This window comes from Phaseolus vulgaris, chromosome 5, assembly GCF_051622355.1.
Source record: "Phaseolus vulgaris cultivar YP4 chromosome 5, ASM5162235v1, whole genome shotgun sequence".
Taxonomy (NCBI): Eukaryota; Viridiplantae; Streptophyta; class Magnoliopsida; order Fabales; family Fabaceae; genus Phaseolus; species Phaseolus vulgaris.
In genome coordinates this window covers 29,323,784-29,346,062 of record NC_143502.1, presented here as the reverse complement: position 1 = coordinate 29,346,062, position 22,279 = coordinate 29,323,784, and the positions used below count along the sequence as shown (strand labels likewise).

The 22,279-nt window shown below is 33.9% G+C and overlaps 1 protein-coding gene and 1 pseudogene across 13 annotated transcripts; one reads left to right on the top strand and one right to left on the bottom strand.

Moving 5' to 3' along the window:
- Positions 1 to 3,588: 3,588 nt before the first annotated feature.
- Positions 3,589 to 22,193, top strand: LOC137835320 (pentatricopeptide repeat-containing protein At4g04790, mitochondrial). 13 transcript variants are annotated; one of them, XR_016520984.1, is made up of 13 exons: positions 3,589 to 3,905; positions 4,078 to 4,125; positions 4,532 to 4,879; positions 5,525 to 5,704; positions 6,050 to 6,114; positions 6,700 to 6,807; positions 8,336 to 8,449; positions 9,398 to 9,493; positions 10,101 to 10,184; positions 21,111 to 21,328; positions 21,402 to 21,432; positions 21,521 to 21,596; positions 21,833 to 22,193. XR_016520984.1 is itself a non-coding variant. In XM_090302341.1 (11 exons), exons 1-10 carry the CDS (start codon positions 3,731 to 3,733, stop codon positions 21,551 to 21,553), a joined length of 1,527 nt encoding a protein of 508 aa, XP_090158467.1. In that variant the 5' UTR covers positions 3,589 to 3,730; the 3' UTR covers positions 21,554 to 21,596; positions 21,833 to 21,970. The 13 variants fall into 13 exon arrangements, 1 of the variants encoding a protein (XP_090158467.1); XR_016520979.1 differs by adding an exon at positions 5,123 to 5,155 and having other exon boundaries at positions 21,125 to 21,432; XR_016520981.1 differs by lacking the exon at positions 21,402 to 21,432 and adding an exon at positions 5,123 to 5,155.
- LOC150027556 (uncharacterized) lies at positions 11,915 to 12,749 on the bottom strand (annotated as a pseudogene).
- Positions 22,194 to 22,279: the final 86 nt, after the last annotated feature.

The window sequence follows — 22,279 nt, the reverse complement described above, 5'->3', positions numbered from 1 at the left end:
AGACCCACTCACCCTCTTTGCAACCACACACCTCAAGTTAGAGCACCCTCTAACTTTACAGGATTTCACACCTTACAAGTTTATGAAAGTACAATTACAAGAATCATGAAAGGAATAGAAAACACCTGAGATTACAGAAACCAGGAAACTCCTATGATCAGATCTTGTACTACTGCAAAGCTAAACAACAATCTTGCAAAATTTTGAAAAACTTCTTTCAAAACTAATCTCAATCTCACGTTGTTTGATTTCAAATTGTGTAAAAACTTGTGTATTTTGTTTTGAAAGAAATTTTATATTTATAGCATACTAAACTAGCGTTCTAGGCAGCATTTATGAGCCAAAGGAGTTTTGATCACACCCAAAACAGATTAACAGGTTTTCAAAAAGCTGTTAGGAAATGTTAAAATCAACCGGTTGAAAAGTCATTTTAACCGGTTGATTTGGTTAGGCAGTTACATAATCAAGTCAAAAACAGTTTTAAAACCTTTAAACAAGCCAAGTAACAAACAACTGATTATTTCGATATTTCAACCGGTTATTTTTCTCTTTGCTTAAAAAAACACTTTTATTTTTAAAACAGATTGGGCAAGCTTTGTGCAAGGGTCAAAAATTGTTTTTTACATAGATTCTAAACACTCTAATCTAAACTCAAACCAAAAGCAGCACAGCTTCAAGCTTCATCATGGATTTGAAACATCAAGGCTCACATGCTCTACAAAAATTTATCATTTATTGGTTGTGTGTGCTTGATTCATTTTGTTTTGAATGCAATACCTCTATACTTCCTATCTTTTTTCAAAGCTTCATCCTCTATTTGCAAAATGATTACAAAGTTACAACGTGACGTCTTGTGGGATTAGGGTACCGAGGGAAGAAAGATTGCTTGGATCAAATGGAATAATATTTGTAAATCTAAAATGGAGGGTGAGTTTGGAAGCAAACAGATAAAATTATTCAATAAAGCTTTATTAGGAAAATAGAAATGGAGATTGTCATGTTTTTTAATCTTATTACAAAATATCACAAATACAATTAGTGAGAATATATATAGAAAGAATTTATATTTCATCTTCTATAAAATTGCTTAATTTTTAATTTATGTGGTCTCTTTTACTCTTTTTTTTCTCACTTCTTCGTACTTAGAATATTGTGTCCTTAAAAATATAACAACTACATATTCATTAAATCAAAATTAATGTAAATATTACATTTTAATTCATTAAAATAAAATAATGTAATAGAAAATAGCCAACATTTATATTTTCGGCAATAATAAATAAGGAGTTTTGAAATTTAGTAAGAAAGTCACATTATTATCTTTTATATGATCTCCCCTCTAATCTTTAATCTGCCATAACATTTCACTTCTTCTTTCCATCACTACACAACAATATTTATTAATAGTCCATACTATACTTTATATTACACAAACTCATTATTTGCATGAATATCATTTTACTTAACTTTTACCTTTTTAGGTTAATTTTAAATGTTACTTTCTTTATTTCATTTTATTTGTCATTTAAAATTTTCTCACACATATTAAGAAACACACAATAAATCTATTAGTAAATGGAAAAAAAAATTAAAATATCTTTACATTCTTCTCTATTATTTTATTTGTAATTGTTGCATATTTAAGCTGACAATAATTAGATATTTTTATAAACATGTCAATAGTACAACAAATTTAGAGTGAAACTTAAGACCTCCTCGAGTAAATAATTCAAAAACAACTCTCTTACCTATTTGGTTTATAAATGTGCATGATTATTTACTAATATTATCTTCCAGGTTACACAATTGTGGCTAATAAATGACAGTGAATTTGAAAAATTATAAAAAAAAGTAGACACATAAATTGAAAATGGAGGTAGATAAATTTTTAATGCTAAATCTAATAAAATAAGTTTTGCATTTTAAATCAGTGAAATAAAATAATGCTAGAAGAAACAGTTATTTTCAGAAGAAAAATATTAATTTAAATTTGAGAGAAAATGAAATAGAAAGTGAAGTGGGTTGATTTGGTTTGGAAAGGTGGAAAGTGAATGATTGATTTGGAGAGAAATAAAGTGAAGTGATTTGATTTAATGAAAAGATAATGGAGTTGAGTTGTTTGATAGAATTAACTAAGGTAAATCTTGTTCTAGAGTGTAATGTCAAAATTACTCTTTTGGTGTAGGTTACAAATGTAGTTGAAAAAACTAAATTATTTCTTAAAAGCTATAATTTATTAATTTTCAATAACAATTATAAATTTTTTACAAAATCCAATATATAAAATTATTTAAACAAATAAAATGTAGAACATAAAGGTAAATTAGTAATTTTATCAAACAATTCCTACAAATATACTATTTTCTCTTTATTTCACATTATTTTTTTGAATTTTAAAATAATCATCCTAAAATCACCTAAATCAAATACATAAAATTCTCACAAATCAATTATAAAAAATATCCAAAAATAGTAAATTATGTACACCACACAATACATAAGAGATTAAAATGATTTTTTACTCGCTTAAATAAGATGCAAAGAGGTGTTTTAATTCACACACATTTCTCTATTTTTTAATTGCATGAGTTGTGTTGAGGACTTTGAATTTGTTTGATAAAACTAATAATATCAATACCAAAGTATGTGGTAAGTACATCCAAATAGTTTATTTTATTATTTTTAGTTCATAAGTTATAAGCTATTTTTATAACTTATTTAATTTTTTTCTAATACTATATTTTATATATTAGTATATTCTCTTTTTATCTTTAATTTCTCTTTACCTATTATTATTTATTTAATTTAATTTTATACACACAATTAATCATTATATTATTTTTAATATTTGACAGTTTTTTTTTTTATGTAGTTTAAATTAAAAAAATTAACATTATAAATTAAATGTAATCAATGCTATTCTATACAAAATTATAAATATTGTAAGAACATATGAATTGTAATAGTAGTCTAAATATTGTAATGTATTTATAACTAATGTACCGTAGATGCTTAATTGATGACATATTGCCTTAATTAGTGTGGTAAAATTAAGTTTAGGTTTAGTCATATTTCTCGTGAAAGGAATACATGTACTGATAATTTAGGATTTATTAATAGAGAATTATCTCATTGGTATAATAAGTTTTCTTATGGTCTGTTTTTAGAATTATTTATAAATATGTATAGTATACTTATGTACCGTTTTTGTTAACATATGAATTTTGTATGGATCCTTCATAGCTTTTTGTATTTTTTTTCTTTTATTTTTAATAATCCTTTTTGTGTGTGACAGATGACTGTTACTTAAGGTGGTAGTATAGCCGAAATCTCAAGTTAGATGGTGATACCGAACATGAAAACTTTATAAAAAAATAGTAGTCTAAATTGAAAAATCAGATTTTAAAAATAAATTAAATTAATAATCATTATATCAACTCATTTAAATAAAATAATTTATTCAAAAATTTAAATAAAAAAATAAAATGTTTAATTATTTTAAAATTAAAATTTAAAATTACATAATAATACAATTTTTTTTATCTAAATACATAAATTTTATTTATACAATAAAAGTTAGGTAGTCATAAGCTACGAGCTTCTTGTTAAACAGAAAATAACTTTGGGGGTACCTCTGCGAAACACTGGGTTAAATTATGGCGTGGATCCATTTCCATAGAATAAAAGGATGTATTTGTAGGTGTAGCGTTTCAATTTGATCGTAAACTCAATGCGAATGCGCTACGTTCGAAATCTAAGCACCGGGTTCCGTTCACGTTCAGCCACCAAAGGCGCCACTTCCAAACCTCAACCTTCATCTTCTTCTTCAAACTCGTTATGCCTTTCGGAACTTCAAGAAGATTTCACGCTCTCAAGCCTCAAGCTTAAGCGACTCTCTGATTCAGGTATTTTCAATCACAGCCCTCTCCCTTCACCAACATTGACCGAAGTGGTTTTAGTATACTTTAGAATCCAATTCGTTACGTTGATGTTGGAAACTATTGCCGAGGGTGCTGCATTGTTGGACAATTTGATTTATAAGAATCTCTTTATTTATTTTTTAATGTTTTGGTGCAGATGATTCGGCTAGCGGGGTGTTTAAGCATATTTCTTCTATTTTCCATGGTAAGTGTTTGTTAAAACTTCTGTGAGAATACACACATTTATAGGAAGGGTGTCAAGTGAGAAACGAGAGCTTGTGTGGAGTGAGAGGAACTTATAATTCAAATGAGTTGTTAAAATTAAAACTAAATTAGAAAGTTTGACTATCCTTGTGATTATATGACGGAGATATATATCCATTTTCTCTAGGATAACAAGGAAAACTGAGGAAGTTGGAAGTAGGTCTAATCTATGTGGTTTAACTATTAGTTTTTATTTACAATTCATTTTCCCTTAATTTTTTAGTCTTTATTTTTTTGGGTGGGGTGGGAGGGGAGGTGTAATTGAATGAAGGCCCTGTACTGTAGTTTTCCAAAAAAAAAAAATAGTTTAAAAGTTAATCTTATGGGGTTATTGTTACTGATTGCAGCTGGTAAGCCAGTCAAGCAACCTGATTCTGAGAAAATTGATGGTGCAAAGGAATTTGAAAGAGTGCCAAATCTATCGTGGTTGTCGAGCATCTCTCAGAACAATATATTATTGCAACGGAAAGAGCAATCTCATAAAAAGAAACAAAAATATGTTTTCGAAGTCACTCAAGAAAACCGTTTTCAGAAGTTAGTTGAAGTCTGTGGAAAAATGCTAGGACCAGAGGCTACCCTTGAATTGTTTGGTAAACTGGGACGAGAAACAGACGTGAAAGGGTACAATGCATTGGTAGAAATGTGCATAGATAAAGCCAGGCAAACTGATGATGAAGACATCCCAATAGAGCTGGGTAAGGTTTTTAACCTTTTTAAATCAATGAGGGAACAAGGTTTAGAGCTACAGGAGCAAACGTATCGCCCACTTCTTTTGTATATAATTGATATGCATATGGTTGAGGAGTTTCAGTTTTTCTATGTTATTATCAAAGAGGGGAATCCTAGTTCAGTTTCAAGGCTGGGTTACTATGAAATGTTGTTGTGGTTGAGAGTTAATAATGAAGAAAAGATTCAGGGTATTTGTAATTATATTGCAGAGAATGACAGTGAGGACATATCTCATATACGAGGTAGGAGAACCTTCTTTCTGTTTTTCTCCACTTGCATTATTTTGCCATAACATGTTCTGCTGAAGAACGTCTAGCTTTGGATTTAAACTATAGCAGATGATTTCATTACACAGAGACATTATTGATGTCTTCTATTGCAAATTTTGGAATCATTTGAGGCGAAACTATTTAGCCCATGCTGTTTGAAGTGACATAATCCACATGGCTAATTGTATTTGATATTCAGATACGAATGTCTTATGCTACTGCATAGCAATTAACAGTGCTACTATCATGATGCTACCTTTTCTGCATTTTGATGTCTAATAATTATAGAAAATATTGTTTCATATAGCACTTTAGGAAATTACTATTTAACCTATGTTGCAGAAAATTATTTGTTGGCTCTTTGTGAAAGTGAACGGACAGAGGAGATTTTGAAGCTGTTGGAAATCATAGACATCAAAAACCTTTCCTCTGTTGAATCTGTAGCAGTTGTATTTCAGGCATTAGGAAGACTAATACTGGAACCTCTGGCAGAGAAGTTCCTTTTTTACTTCAAAAATAGTGGTAATTTGATATTTATATTTTTTCACCGTGGGTGATGTGCGTGAGACATGGCACTGAGTTGCATTTGAAAAAGAAGAATAAGAATTTGTATATGCTATATGTACCTTTCTATCAACCAATTCTGCTTCACATAATTTTATATGTATTAGCTGGCCCAAAATTTGGACTGCATGGATCTTTCCTTTTCTTGGCTAGTTGTAAATGTATTTAATTAAAGATTGTTCTTACATTCTACCCATTTGTATTTGAAGTAGTATTGTAGTCATATAGTGGGATTAGGCATTGCTTCCTTTATATCTTTCTCTCTTGAATATATACATACTGAGGTTTTCTTACATTTTGCAGATCATGAAGCACATAATATTACAAACTTCATTGCTTGTTATGCTGTTAGCATTCCAAATTTATCGGTAAAGCAATATTTCAAATGGTGCTAATAATTTCTGTGATGCCATGATACTCTTATGTACTTCTGCCTTTTTTCAATTTGTTTCATCCTTGAACTAAGTCTCCATTTCCCCGTTTTTTATGTTACTTCACACTTTAGTGTGATTGATGTACTACCAAATTCGGTTTTCTAGTTTCTATTAGCATTTTCTTGATAATAAATTTTGAATTCTCAATTAAAGTTGAACTAAATAAAGAGGCATTTGGAGGTTATCATCTGCAGTGCGCTAAGGTGAATTATCAGGTACAGATAGAATAGGTGTCTTTAAAATGTGTCTCAGTTCTATAAAAAAAGTGTTGAAACTCATACCTCTGTTGTGGTTGAAACTTAAAAGCCAATGGTTTCTTGCTTCATTGTGCTTGTATGCTAAAATGTGCATTGTAGCATATTAGCATTTGATCATATTGGAGAGAGGTTCATAGCTGTTTTGTTGCATATATGTTGTTGGACATGATAATTTTCAATAGTACTTGTCTGTTATGCGGGGAAAATTCTTTGCGCATGTACTGCGTCAGTTTTCTCACATGTATTGTTGGTGTTCTTGAAGGTTGAGGATGTCATAAAGAAGTTCAAAGATTTGCACCAAAGACTAGAAGTTTCACCTTCATCCTCATCATATCAGAAGATCATTTTACATAGCTGTGCATTGCACAAGGTACAATTTTCTTTATTGCATTCTAATGATTACTAAGTGACTACCAGAACTTTCTCTATAAGAAGAAGAAAAAAATCCAGAAGAAAATGGTAAGAGAACTGTCCCTTCTAGCAAGATGACAGGACTGTGAATGTGCATCTTTCAATTTCCTCACCCTTTACGGAAGAACATATTTTGAACCATTGACAAACGTGTGTATTTTTATTTGTGGACCCACTCACATTTAATTTCTCTTCGTTGCTAGTTATACATTCTTATTTAATAGAAAGAAAACACATGTATTTAGGCATACAAGTAATTAAGTTTTTTTGTCACCATAATGACTTTACTGGTTCTTTTTTGTGCTGTAACTAATATATTCCTTTGTTGTTGATAAAAAAACTTGAAGATCTTATACCAATGACTTGTCCTGTCCACTGATATCCGAAAATCATTAGAAGGGTTACTAATGTACACTGAAAGTAAGTCAAACGAAAAGGAAAAGGAAAAAAGAGAGATATTGTCTACCATTTGCTCTCTGCTCATAGATTCCTGACTTCCTTAGTCCTATATCTTCATATGAAAGCTGTGATATGTTTTGTCACTTTGCATATCACCATAATTTCCTCACCTTTAAGCCTGCCATGCACTATAATCTTTATCCATGATGTTCATGTTTTTATTTAATTGCTGGAGAGGCTGGTCATTTGAAATTTACTTGACTGGAGAATGATGTTTTTGATATTCCTACAGTCCATAGAAAGGTTTCTGCAACACTCCATCCTATCTGCAACAACTGGCATATATTATATACTATAACTAAAGAAACAAACAATCGTAGTCCAGGGCACTTTCCTCACCCTGCCTCTCATAAGCTACGCTTGACTTGTCCTAACCAATATTTGGGATTGCATTCATGAAACATTCTTGTTTTTCTATTTAATCTTACCCAGACTACCCTGATATGGGAACTTTTCTTTCTTCAAAATCTTTGTAGGCTTTCACAGTAAATGGCGTGACACTAGGCCTAGATTTCTTGTCAACTGAACAGACATTTGGTTTTCTCTTCATAATTATACTTGTGATGATCACTTGCTACATAGAATAACAGAAACCATTCTGCTCTCTTCATAATTTGCACCCTTCTCATGAATCTTGCCTGCACTTTAGTGACACTCACCAATAAAATGATATTTTCTTCTCAATTAATCATTTGCTAATCTTCCACTTTTAAATAAAAATCATTTACTTATCTTTACACTTAAAAGAGCTAGATTGCCATGATAGGAGGAGAAAAGCACCCAAGCACTTGGGAAACCCTCCTTTAAAAGCTAGTTGTTAAGAGGAGAACCGACTATGGAACTTTCCATACCATTTGATGGGGATCATGGGTACTCCATAATACTCAAGTCCCTGAAATCAAGTGTTAGCAATGGGCTTCAATAGTCAACACACACAAACACACATTTATAATTGAGGATTTTCCAATCACTCCATTAACAGCTTAGAGTTTGCATTTAAGATGAATTCTTGTTGGTTTGTAATGCAGGTGCATGTAGCACTTGATATTGTCAAAGAAATGTGTGAAGCAGGCCTAACTCTATCAACTGACGTGTTACACTCGATATTACAAATTTGTGACGAAACATCTGAATATAATTTGGTATGACCAATCTTCCATATAATTACTCCTTTGTTTCTTCATTGGTCATAATGTGTCCTAACGCGCTCATATCTTCTCTCCACATGATATGGTCTTTACGTCAAGCTTACGATCTTGAATTAATTACTGCTTGTGAACTGTTTGACTTGCAAGTTAATAGTATCACTATTTGGTGAATATCCAAGGATGATCTTAATTTTTTAAAATAAAAATAATGATTTTATTTGTTATACACCCGTCAAATGGAAGTCCTGTGCTTTGAAGAAAATATGAAGTATAAGGTCATCACTAACTTATACTAAAATTTAATTTGAGATTTACAAATTAAAATCGTTACTTCTGGCCACAAATGTCACCATGTCAAGGGATCAATTAACACAAGAGCAAATATATTAAGTGGAAGATGTTAGGTTTCATGGTGATGCCTAATATGAGTTTTATAAAAATAATATATTAAGTGAGACAATGTTTTGTCTTTAACTAGCTGAAAGCTCAGTTATAAGGAAGCATTTTGTGGTTGTTCTGCTGCATTATTTAGTGTTAAATTTCATATATTTTATCCTTATTGGCGGTACATTTCTAACAGAGGTTGCTTAGAATTGATCAGTTCATCTTTCAGTTAACTTTAGTCTAAGCGTTTCTACTAAAAAACAACCGCCTTCACCTTTGGGACAATGATGGCATTTTTTCAGGGGCACAAGAGAAGCATAATCAGTTAGGATTACATATTTATGTTTCCTTTCTCTATTTGTGTGCTTTTAATTTTTCATTATATTTCAAGCATAAAGAACAAGTAATATAGGCAGAATTTCAATCAATATTTCATGAGTATATGCTGAAATGGCCTTTCTACTAGTTGTTTGAGGCCTTCTATCCTATGTCATCTAACATATTTTACTGTTCTGCTATGTAATGTTTGTTTTTTCATCTGTATATTCTTAATTAAAGGTCCATCAAATCTTCTTTACCATATGTCGCTACAATTTGGAATCAAATGATGAAACATTCAGATCTATGATAAACTTGTTCTTGAAGATGAAAGATGTAAGTTGTACAGATTTCATTTACATGCTTCTGTTCTCCAGTCTTACTAATTGTGCTGCATCGTGCTAAACATCTATCATGATCTATGTTTTGAAAACTAGATTGGTCATTGAATCGGTTCAGTGTTCACTGGTTAAGCTAGTATTAATTAAATGATACAAATAATTAAATAATATATAAAATAACATTCGAAAAGTATAATATCATAATTTAATAATACTAAAAACTAAAAATAACTAACTATTTATCATTCAAATTACCCAGAAAAATAAAATCATACTATTTAGGTTTAAGGTTACATAATATTCTTTAAAAACGACTAGTTTCTCTAAAAGAAAATGACATACTCATTTTTGTAAGGGAAGAAAATCAAAATATCATAAAAAAATATCTTTTAAAAAAAACTGTAGACCTTCTTTGAACTGGTTCATCGGATTTTGGACCATTCAATAGAAGATAAGTTTTGTGGTTCTAATCGACTAAGCATAGGCCAGTATTTTGTTGAACGTCTAGTCCGATTTTGACAACAAAGATAATAATAGTAACTTGGTTGATTAATATGGACATAATCCTTTCATCAAACTTCTTTTTTGGTTTCATAATGCAGGTTGAAGGTGCGTATAAGATGCTTGATGATTTAGAGGAATTAAATTTGAAGCCAACAACTTGGATGTACAAATGTTTTCGAGAGGTGTTGTTCTGGTTACTGAGGATGTCTCTATTTCTACTCTTGTATACTTTTAACTGTCTCTTTAATGAGTTTGGAATGGTTTGCTAGAACTTAAAATATGATTTCTTGAAATTTTTTGCTGCCTTTGACAGATCAAATGGACTCTATACATGCATGTCTAGATGGCTAAAAAATAATACAACTTGGAAATTTGTCTCATTCACACAAATAAAACAAGCTCATATTTATAAATATTAGATATAGGTTTGAAGAGGGTTAAATTCTGTTATAATACCAAAATATCATGTTACTAATGCAATACATGGAATGGTTTATACAAATTTATAAAATTATAACTTTTAGTTGCTTAAATTTTACATTTAATTTAATTAAAGTAATAACCAATAATTAATGGGTGTTTAAAGCTGGACAAATCAAATCACTAACAAATTTGTCCTAATAAATATAGAATGGAATAAGCACTTAATTATAACATAATTCTCCTGATTATGTAACACTCCCCCTCAAGTTGGTGAATGTATATCTATCATTCCCAACTTGCAAGTAAGATCTTCGAATTGTTGTGGGAAGTCCCTTAGTAAAATATCTGCCAATTAGAGTCTTGAAGGGATGTACTCAGTGGCTATAAGACCATCATCCAACTTCTCTTTAATAAAGTGTCGGTCTATCTCTACGTGCTTTGTTCGATCATGTTGAACCGGATTATGTGCAATACTGATAGCGGACTTATTATCACACGCCAAGCCCATAGGAGCTTCATATTTTATTTTTAGGTCATCAAGTATAATCTTCATCCATAAGAATTCACACACCCCTTGAGCCATGGCTCTAAATTCTACCTCTACACTTGATCTTGCAACTACATTTTGCTTCTTGCTCCTCCATGTCACCAGATTTCCACCCAAGAACATGCAGTAGCCTGTGGTGGATCTCCTATCAACAATCGATCTTGCATAGTCAGCATCAATATATACTTTCATGGATAAGTTTTCCCCCTTTTTGAATAGCAATCCTTTTCCTGGAGAGGCTTTTAAGTACTGAAGAATTCTATCTACTGGCTGCGAGTGTCTTTCCCTTGGATCATGCATAAATTGGCTGACCACACTAACTGCATAGGCTATGTCTGGCCTAGTGTGTGATAGATAAATGAGTTTTCCCACAAGTCTTCGATATTGTGTCTTCTCCACTTTTGGGTTTTCCTCATCATTCTCAATCCTATGATTTTGCTCTATTGGCACTCCAGTGGTCTTACAACCCAACTTACCAGTCTCTTTGAGAAGATCAAGGATGTATTTCCTTTGAGAAATAAAGATGCCCTATCTCGAGTAAGCAACCTCTATTCCAAGGAAGTACTTCAGCTTTCCAAGATCCTTCATCTCAAATTGAGCAGCTAGTCTCTCCTTCAAATTTTGTTTTTCAATCTCATCATCACCTGTAATAATCATATCATCTACATAGATCAAAAGTAGAGTGAGTTTACCATTCTGAGAATGTTTTATAAACAGAGTATGGTCACCTTGGCTTTGTCGATACTCCAAAGATACTATAGCTTGAGTAAACCTTCCAAACCAAGCACGAGGTGATTGTTTAAGACCATACAGGGCCTTCTTAAGTCTGCACACCTTATTTTCTTCATTAACATTACCATAACCAGGTGGAATCTCCATGCATACTTCTTCCTCCAAGCTTCCATGCAAGAAGGCATTCTTAACATGAAATTGATGCATCTCCTAACCAAAGTGCGTTGCCAAGGAGAGAATAATTCTGACTGTATTCATTTTTGCTACTGGAGCAAAAGTTTCCTCATAATCGATCCCATAGGTTTGAGTGTACCCTTTTGCAACCAACCTTGCCTTATATCGATCCAATGTGCCATTAGACTGATACTTCACTGTGTATATCCACCGACAACCCACTGCCTTCTTATCATTTGGTCTCTCTACAATCTCCCAAGTCTCATTCTTTTCTAATGCCTTTATTTCTTCATTCATGGCTCGAACCCAGTTCTCATCCTTTAAGGCTTCTTGTACTGATGTAGGGATTCTAATAGAATCAATAGCTGAAAGAAAACTCTGGTGTTGCAGAGAAAGTTTTTCTGTAGACACAAATTGAGATATAGGATATTTGGCACAAGATCTTTTTTTCTTTTCTCAAGGCAATAGGTAAATCATCTAGGTTAGTTTCATTTAAGGTGTCCTCAAAAGTCTCATAAGTATGAGTTCTTACCTCTGGTTCGGACAATTGAAGTTGCTGTTCGATCAAGACGGGTTCTTGTTGCCTTCGTTGATATTGTTTCCCAAAGTATTTGTCCTCATTATTCTTCTCTGGTAATGATGTTGGCATAGGGTATTTTTCATTCTCCCTAAGAACGAAATCCTATAACAAAGGAAAATGTGGCAACTCAAGGTCCTCAGCTTCTTGAATACTCTCCCCCTGAAGCTGAGAGCTAGGAAAGAAAGACTCTGTTTCATGGAAGGTGACATCTTTGGAAATATAAACTTTATGACTTTGAGGATGATAACATTTGTACCCTTTTTGTTGGGGGCATAATCGATGAAGACACATTTGATGGCGCGAGGATCTAACTTACCCTGATAAGGACTATGAACATGGACAAAAGCAGGACAACCAAAGACACGATTCTGAAAACTATTCAACATGGGAATAGAAGGATAGAATGTGGTCATAAGCTGAATAGGAGTAACACCCTCTAGAACCCGAGAGGGTAATCTATTAATCAAATAAGTGGCAGTCAGGACTGCTTCCCCCAGTAAGATCTAGGAACAGATGTTTGAAAAAGTAAGACTCGAGGAACCTCAAGGAGATGACGATTTTTCCTTTTAGCAACCCCATTTTGTTGAGGAGTGTCCACCCAGGTTAATTCATGAACAACTCCATTTTCCTGAAGGAACTTGGAAAGGTTTTGGTTCACATATTCTCTTCCATTATCAGAACGCAATCTCTTAATTGAACTTTCAAATTGTGTTTGAATCATTCTGTAAAAAGTTACAAACAGGTGAAAAACTTCAGACTTATCTTTCATGAGGAATATCCAGGTAATCCGAGTACAATCATCAATAAATGAGTCAAACCATTTTGCACCCGAGATATTAGGAATAGGTGAAGGTCCCCATACATCTGAATGAATAAGATCAAAAGGTTTAGAACTTTTATTACCATTGGGAGGAAAAGTTGTCTGATGGTGTTTAGCAAACTGACAAACATCACAATGAAATGACTCAGCAGACACTTTTGTAAATAAAAGAGGAAATAAGGACTTTAGGGTACTAAATGGAGGATGACCAAGACATCTGTGTTGAAGCCATATCTGAGAGGATGACCAAGATTCACGACCTTGTTGAAGATTAGAAGTGTGTGCCTGTAGTCTAGCACACTTTTTATTTCCTTTAGGCTGTAAATAATATAACCCACCCTGCTCTTTAGCAATTCCAATAGTCTTCCCCGTGGCAAGATCCTGAAAAACACAATGGGCAGGGAAAAATACCACTGCACAATTTAAATCTTGGGTAATCTTTTGAATAGACAAGAGGTTATTGAATAGTTTGGAAACATGAAATACGTTTTTTAAAGGAAATGAAGGTTGAAGGTGAATGTTACCACGACCATTAACGGGGGTAGTGGAACCATTAGCAACAGTAATATATGGGTTACCAGATAAAGCAGTGTAGGATGAAAAAGAAGAGGAATGAGGTGTCATATGATCAGTAGCACCAGAGTCTATAATCCAAATATTTTCAGTACTAGAAGCATCAAAGGATAAAAAACTAGAACTCTTACCACTCATAGTGAAGGAACAATAACTAGATGGCTTACTAAGGGAGTCCATGAGAGCTCAAATCCAACTGAGTTTTTCAGATTGGCAAAATTTGATCCTATGCACACAAAAATCCGTTGGAAAAATTTCCGATGGTGGTTTCCAGCGGCCGGTGGCAGTTTCCGGCGAGCGGTGGCAGTTCTGGCGAGAGGCGGCGACGGCGGTCGGTGGTGGTTGGCGGCGGTCAATGGTGGTGGAAATAATGGTCAATGGTGCAAGGTGGTGGTGGTGGTCAAAGGAGAAAAGATAAGGAAAATAAAAAGTTGCAGCAATTAAAGCTGTCCAAAAAAAAAAAAAATTGCAACAATGAAGGCTGTCAAGGAAATGATTACTAGGGTTTAGGGTTTAGGGTTTAGGGTTGAAGGTTGCTAAAAAAATATTGCAGAAGCAGAGTCTCCCAGATTTACCAAGTTGAAAGAAATAGATGAAATATATTTCTGAGATATTTTACAAATGTGATTACAGTCTCTATTTATAGACTGTTTTACAACCTAATTAAGGAAAGAAATAATAGGTAATGAAAGCCAGAAATAATGGGTGTTTAAAGCTTTACAAATCAAATAAAACCAAATCACTAACAAATTTGTCCTAATAAATATAGAATGGAATCTGCACTTAATTATAACATAATTCTCCTGATTATGCAACGATAATTAATGGATTTATTGGAAATTTCATATCAACTAAGGATATGACCAAATTTTAATATATAAGTAAATGCAAACCTCACCTTAGAAGTTGATTTTGTAAAGTTAAATTAGGTTTAAAGTCACTTTCTTAATATGATATTAGAGAATATCAAGGATCTATTTTAGCAAGGTTTATTGAGCATATTCTGTCACCCACTATCAGGATTTGGGACACTATCGAACTATATACAAATGTCTAGTCTCACACTCAAGATGTCTAGTCTTTGGCATAAGGGAATATGTTGGAGATCTCATATCGACTAAAGAAATGACCAAATTATAATATAAGTGGGTGCAAACCTCACCTTACAAACTGTTTGAGTTAGGCTTAAAGTTCACTTTCATAAAAGGATTTATGAAATTGTCTACAATATTCGTGTTAGGATTTACTCTTACATTTTTTTTTCTATTTGTGGACCAGTCAATAATACTCTGAAATCATTTTGTTGTTAAACTGAACCAAAATCATTTGTATTGCCCTTAAAATGCCCAAGGCACTTAGATTCAAAGCAACCAGATTTTGGCAATTTGTTTTTTATTTCTTTGATTTATTTATTTTTGGTGGTTAATCTTGGACGATGTTAGTTAAGGCCATGCTTAGTTGTCATATTTTTTTTCATGGCTCTTTTTATTTAGTTATATAGATTATAGAAATCCTTGAACAAGGCCACTCCCAGGCTTGTAGATGAAGGAAGTTCTCACCATGTTCACCAAATCTAGAAATTGTAGCCATTAAATTCTTGTATTTTTAGGGATCAGGCAAGGTATTGAAGTAATTTATTGGCTTCAGTATGTTTTGCAGTGTAACAAAAATCATGTGAATGTTTTCTCTTGATTGGAATATTGCTGTTGATAATGCAGATAGTTTTATTGCCACAATGATGAACAAGACTCTATTCTTTAATATTTTTACCTTTTAAGGTGTATTTAAATCAACTTCTCACTTCAAACAATAAATTTTTTCTCACCCTTTTACACTATTTTGCCGGAAAACATTAGTGATGGGGTGAGGGTAGTTGAGCACATGCCATGTGCTGATAATATAAAGCTGGATTCATAGAGTTTCAGCTACCTGGTTAGAAACTCTAAAACTGAAGCCGATATAGTGAAAGTTATGTTTAATAGCCATATAATAGATTCTTACATATCTATCTGAATCAAGAGGAAATTCATTTATTCCGTTTTGACCATTTTATGATCTTTAATCCAACATGTCTCCAAAAGTTCGGTTATTTCTTCCATTGTTCCTTCTGATGTTAACTTAGACTTCACAAAAATTGAGTTATATTGATCATACATTCATACCCTCCTTTCAGAAGAACCAATACCATTTAAAAGAAATTGCATCTTGTATTGATCTTTTCTTCACTATGTTTCAAGTTCATGCATTCCTCTAAGTATACAATTTTTTATTTATTTATGCTAATGTTGTGATGCTACACTTCAATATTTTTGGGTTTACATAAATACAGTTTTGATAAACTGAATTATGTAATCAAGACATGTTGTCTGCAGATCTGTTGAAAGCTTGTGATTTTATGTATCTTATAAATCTTTAACATTACATGTTATTAAAGGAAAAGAAAGAATAGGGTAAATCCCTTGTGTATATTGAACACATAGGGTTATGTTTATATAGGAAAAAGAAACATATGGGCTAAGCCCATTACATAAATATGAGATATCTAACAATATCTATAATATCTCATAATATCAAATAATATCTAATTATATCTAATAATATCTAATAATATCTAATTATATCTAATAATATCTAACACTCCCCCTCAAGCTGGTGCATATAGATCATATGTACCCAGCTTGTTACAAATGTAATCAATCCTAGGTCCTCGTAAGGGTTTAGTAAAAATATCTGCTAATTGATTATTTGAATTAACAAACTCAGTCTTGATATCTCCTGATATAATCTTTTCTCGAATGAAATGACAATCAATCTCAATATGTTTTGTCCTTTCATGAAAAACTGGATTTGAGCTAATATGAAGAGCACCCTGATTATCACATATCAGTGTCATTTGAGTAACCTCTCCAAATTGCAATTCTTTAAGTAACTGTTTAAGCCAAATAAGCTCACATGTAGCCGAGGCCATAGCTCTATATTCTGCTTCTGCACTAGATCTTGCCACAACACTTTGTTTCTTGCTCTTCCAAGAGATCAAGTTATCACCAATGGAGACACAATAACCAGAAGTTGACCTTCTATCAGATGGAGATCCTGCCCAATCAGCATCTGAATAACAAACGACTTTAGTATGGTTATTATGACCATATAACAAACCTTTTCCAGGAGAGCCTTTAATGTACTTCACTATACGAATGACTGCATTCCAATGATCTTCACATGGAGAATTAAGAAATTGACTCACCACACTGACTGCAAAGGAAATATCAGGACGAGTAACAGTGAGATAGTTCAATCTTCCAACTAATCTCCTGTACTTCTCAGGATCTGAAAGAGGCTCCCCCTGATTGGGTAGAAGCTTGACGTTGGGATCCATGGGAGTATCAACAGATTTCGAATTCATCAACCCAATTTCCTCCAAAATATCTAATGCGTATTTTCTTTGAGAGATAACAATACCAGTATTGGATTGTGCTACCTCAATCCCCAAGAAATATCTGAGTTTGCCAAGATCTTTGGTCTGAAAGTGTTGACAAAGGTGTTGTTTTACTTGTGAGATGCCATGGTGATCACTGCCTGTAAGAACAATGTCATCAACATATACTACAAGATAGATACACCCAACACTCGAGTGACGATAAAAAACTGAATGATCGCCTTCACTGCGAGTCATACCAAATTGTTGAACAACATTGCTAAATTTTCCAAACCAAGCCCTAGGAGACTGCTTGAGGCCATATAAGGATTTGCGAAGACGACATACCAATCCAGAAGACTCCCCCTGAGCAACAAAACTGGGAGGTTGCTCCATATAAATTTCTTCCTGCAAATCCCCATTAAGAAAAGCATTTTTAACATCCAGTTGATAAAGAGGCCATTGTTGAAGAGCAGCCATAGCTATGAATAAGCGAACAGAGGCCATCTTTGCTACTGGAGAAAAAGTATCACCATAGTCTAAACCAAAAATTTGGGTATAACCCTTAGCCACAAGACGAGCTTTGAGACGATCAATAGTACCATCAGGACCAACTTTGATAGCAAAAATCCACCTGCAACCAACAACAGATTTCCTAGATGGTAAAGGAACAAGTTCCCAAGTTCCATTATTCTGAAGCGCATTCATTTCATCAAGCATGGCCTGACGCCAACCAGGATGGGCTAAGGCATCACCTACAGATTTTGGAATGGATACAGAAGAAATAGACGAAAGGCAGGTATAAAAGGGTTGAGATAGTCTATGGTAACTCAAAGCAGTATAATGTGGAGAGGGATTACGAGTAGAACGTATACCTTTACGGATAGCAATAGGAAGATCAGGTTCAACAGTCGGAGGTTCAACTATAGGAGCCGGAGGGGGATGAGGTGTTGGCACCAGAATAGAGTCTGCTGATGGACGATGAGACGGTTGACGACGACTATACACCTGAAGAGTTGGCGGCGGTGGTGAATTGTTAGGTGCACTAGGCACAACAAGAGGAATATTTACTTGATTAGATGAAGAAATTGAAGGAGAAGGACAAGACTTAAAGTAAAGGGAAGATTCACTGAAGGTGACATCTGCTGAAATAAAATAACGGTTTAAAGACGGTGAGAAACATTTATATCCTTTTTGTGATCTAGTGAACCCTAAAAAGACACATTTGTGTGACTTAGGAGATAATTTATCAAGACCAGGACTAAAATTATGAACAAAACATGTGGACCCAAAAACTTTGGGAGGTAAAGAGTGGAGAGGGTCATGTGGAAATAAAATAGAATGAGGAATTTTGTTATCTAAAACTGAAGATGGCATGCGATTAATGAGATAACATGCACTAAGAACAGCATCACCCCAAAAACGCTGAGGAACATCACCATGGATTAAAATAGTACGAGTTGTTTCAACAAGATGTCTATTCTTGCGCTCAGCTACCCCATTTTGTTGAGGTGTATAAGCACATGAAGTTTGATGAAGAATACCATGAGAAGCCATAAAATTTTTAAAAGGATGAGAAAGATACTCACGTCCATTATCACTGCGCAAAATTCGGATGGAAATTCCAAATTGATTTTTAATTTCATTGTAAAATATTTGAAATATAGAAAACAACTCAGAACGGTTTTTCATTAAAAATACCCAAGTACATCTTGAATAATCATCAATAAAAGTAACAAAATACTGAAATCCTAAATTAGACTTAATACGACTTGGTCCCCAAATGTCAGAGTGAACTAAGGCAAAAGGAGATGAAGCACGTTGTGAGACACTACGAGGAAAAGAACTACGAATGTGTTTCCCTAACTGACACGACTCACACGATAAAGTAGACACATTAGACAAACTTGGAACAAGCTGTTGCATCTTGGCAAGACTAGGATGACCCAACCGAGCATGAATGAGAGATGGAGAATCCATAATTGCGCCAACATGTGCAGAGATCTGTAGTTGATAAAGTCCATGAGACTCACATCTGGTGCCAATCATCCGTCCCGAACTCCGGTCCTGTAAAGTAACAGAATCTTTGGTAAAAGAAATAACACAGTCAAGGGAACGAGTGAGACGACTAATGGATAATAAGTTAAATGGAGACCCAGGGACATAAAGAACATTATCAATAGATAAAGATGAAAAAAGATTAATAGTACCAACACCATGTGATGGTACCTTATATCCATTGGCCATGGTAACTGAAGGTAAATAACCCGTAGTAGATAGGGAAGAGAAAAAAGATTTATTACCAGTAATGTGATCAGTGGCACCTGAATCTAGAACCCAAGGGCCATGGGAAGTGGAGTGAGTGAGGCCAACAAAAGATGTACCTGAATGTGCAACAGAAGCCGTGGAACTAGGGTTCTGACGATCCTCATACCATTTAAGAAATTCATTGAAAATAGCAGGCTGGCTTGGGGTATCAATTGAAGTATGGTCCATGGTAGAAGGTTGCACAGGGGCAATTTGAGCAACCGCAACAGATCTAGGAGGACGACCATGTAAGGCATAACATCTGTCAATTTTGTGGCCAAGTTTGCCACAATGGTCACACTTGTGACGCCCTTTGCCCGGCTTGTGAGGGCGAGTACGATCATTATGCTGAGATACTAAAGCAGAAGAGTCATCAACATGAGACGTTATATCAGCGGTGTGTTTACCTGGCACGCGCAAAAGGGTAGAACAAGTGGAAGTAAAATTGGGCACAATAGGAGATCCCAAAATTTGATCACGAACGTGAGAATAATCATCAGGAAGACCATGTAAACCCAATAACATGAAGAACTTGGATCTTTGTTCTAGTTCTTGAGAAGGAGTAGAGGCAGGAGGTAATAACTCATTAAAATCATGAAGAAGAGCATGAAGTTTACCTAGATATTCTGCCATTGTACCATCAAGACGTTTGGGAGCAACAATTGTGAGAAGATTTTGACACACACCATAAAGACGTTGAGTATCATTGGTGTATAATAATTTTGCTTGTTCCCAAACTTCTGAACATGTTTCATAGGTACGAAAAATTTGTTTTAAAGATGAATGAATGGTCGATTTGATAACAATGCATAATTGAGCATCAATTTTCGACCAACGAACAACCTCATTTTCAGGAAGAGTAGGATGAGTAAGATGATCAACATAACCTTGACTCTTAAGCCATAATTTAATATCTGATGCCCAAGTGTCATAATTGGTTTCATCCAATTTGTCAATGGAAAGATGAACATTGACGTAATTAGTATAAATAGATGAATCCGGCATAATGACTGAAGAAGAAGCCATAGTGGCAGCGGAAGCGGAAGAAGCCATAAAAGATAAGGACAAATCCAGTCACCGGTTAATTGGCGGGAGCAACAAAGATGAAGGCTCCGACAGCGATTCCGGCAGCGTCTCCGGCGAAGGTCCGGCGAAGGTCCGGTGAAGGTCCGGCGGAGGTCCGGCGAAGGTCCGGTGAAGGTCCGGCGAAGGTCCGGCGAAGGTCCGACGAGACAGTGGGGGTGGTGGCTGGAAAATTCCAGTGAATAGTGGATTCACCAATAAAAATTGAACCCTAAACCCTAACCTTATGCTCTGATACCATATTAAAGGAAAAGAAAGAATAGGGTAAATCCCTTGTGTATATTGAACACATAGGGTTATGTTTATATAGGAAAAAGAAACATATGGGCTAAGCCCATTACATAAATATGAGATATCTAACAATATCTATAATATCTCATAATATCAAATAATATCTAATTATATCTAATAATATCTAATTATATCTAATAATATCTAACACATGTGATCTTAGATCCATTGATACAGTGGATGAACTTGAACCAAGTCAAGGCTGTTCTCGTCTGAGGCTCTTGTTATGAGGAAATAAAGCAAGCTGGAAATATCTGGTGGCAAAAGACATTGAGTCTCATTGTACGGTTTTGAATATACATCAGTAATTTATATAATTTTTAACTTGCAAGTCTTCATAATCAAGCCATTGGACATTCCCAGGAGCACACTCATTCCGAGGTGAGTTGATAGGTTGCTTCCTTCTACTTGAGAAATTAGATGATACAGACAATTGAAATGATGTTTGTTGCAGGATTGTATTCTATTTGGAATAAGCATTTAAGGTTTTCCTTCTTTTCCTTCACTTTATTAAATTTCTATGAACTAAATATACTCTGCAATTTACCTTATGTTCATTGTCTTTTGTGTCAGTTCTGCGGTGAAATTGTGCAATCTGCTGGATAAGTTCCAAAATGATGAGCAAGTTATGGAAGTTCTTTATGATAAGGTTGGCTCTGACTTCCTTTTCACTTTATTTGTATAATTCAATGATACAAGAAACATGGCTGGTTATGTTGAGTTATTGTTTTAGTTTGTGTAAGTCTGAAACTATTTCAAACAGCTATGTTGTGTTTGGACCTTGAAGTATTGTAAGTAGGTTGTGGAAAGATTTTCAGGGTTTACCACCTTCATTATGATGCATGTTCCATTCTTATTGAAAACATTTGTCTTTTATGTGTGTAGGTATTTTTTTCTCTGATCGAAGAGTTAGACACCAGCCATTTTCACACTTTTAGGAAATTAAGGATAAGCTTGGGCTTTAAGTGCCTGTGTTAACGCCACTGATTTACATAATGCTGACAAGAGGGGCGAGAGCATGTTTGGTGCTTTTCGACAAGTTTGCTACTACTATAGATGTTGAAGATAATACATGTGTGTGTGAGAGAGAGAAGGTATATGTGTATGAGTAAGTTTGTACATAGGGAGAGAGGGGTGCAAGAAACTGATATTTTTTTTATGAAAATATAAATGTACATATGAAAAGGCTAGATACTATATGTATGCTCAATTCCATTGACAAATCCATCATAATTTCTGTCCCTAATTCTTTGATACATTTTTTTTGTATGCTGAGATTAATTAGAAGACCACTTTATCTCTACTGAAATAGATTCATATAATGTTTATAAA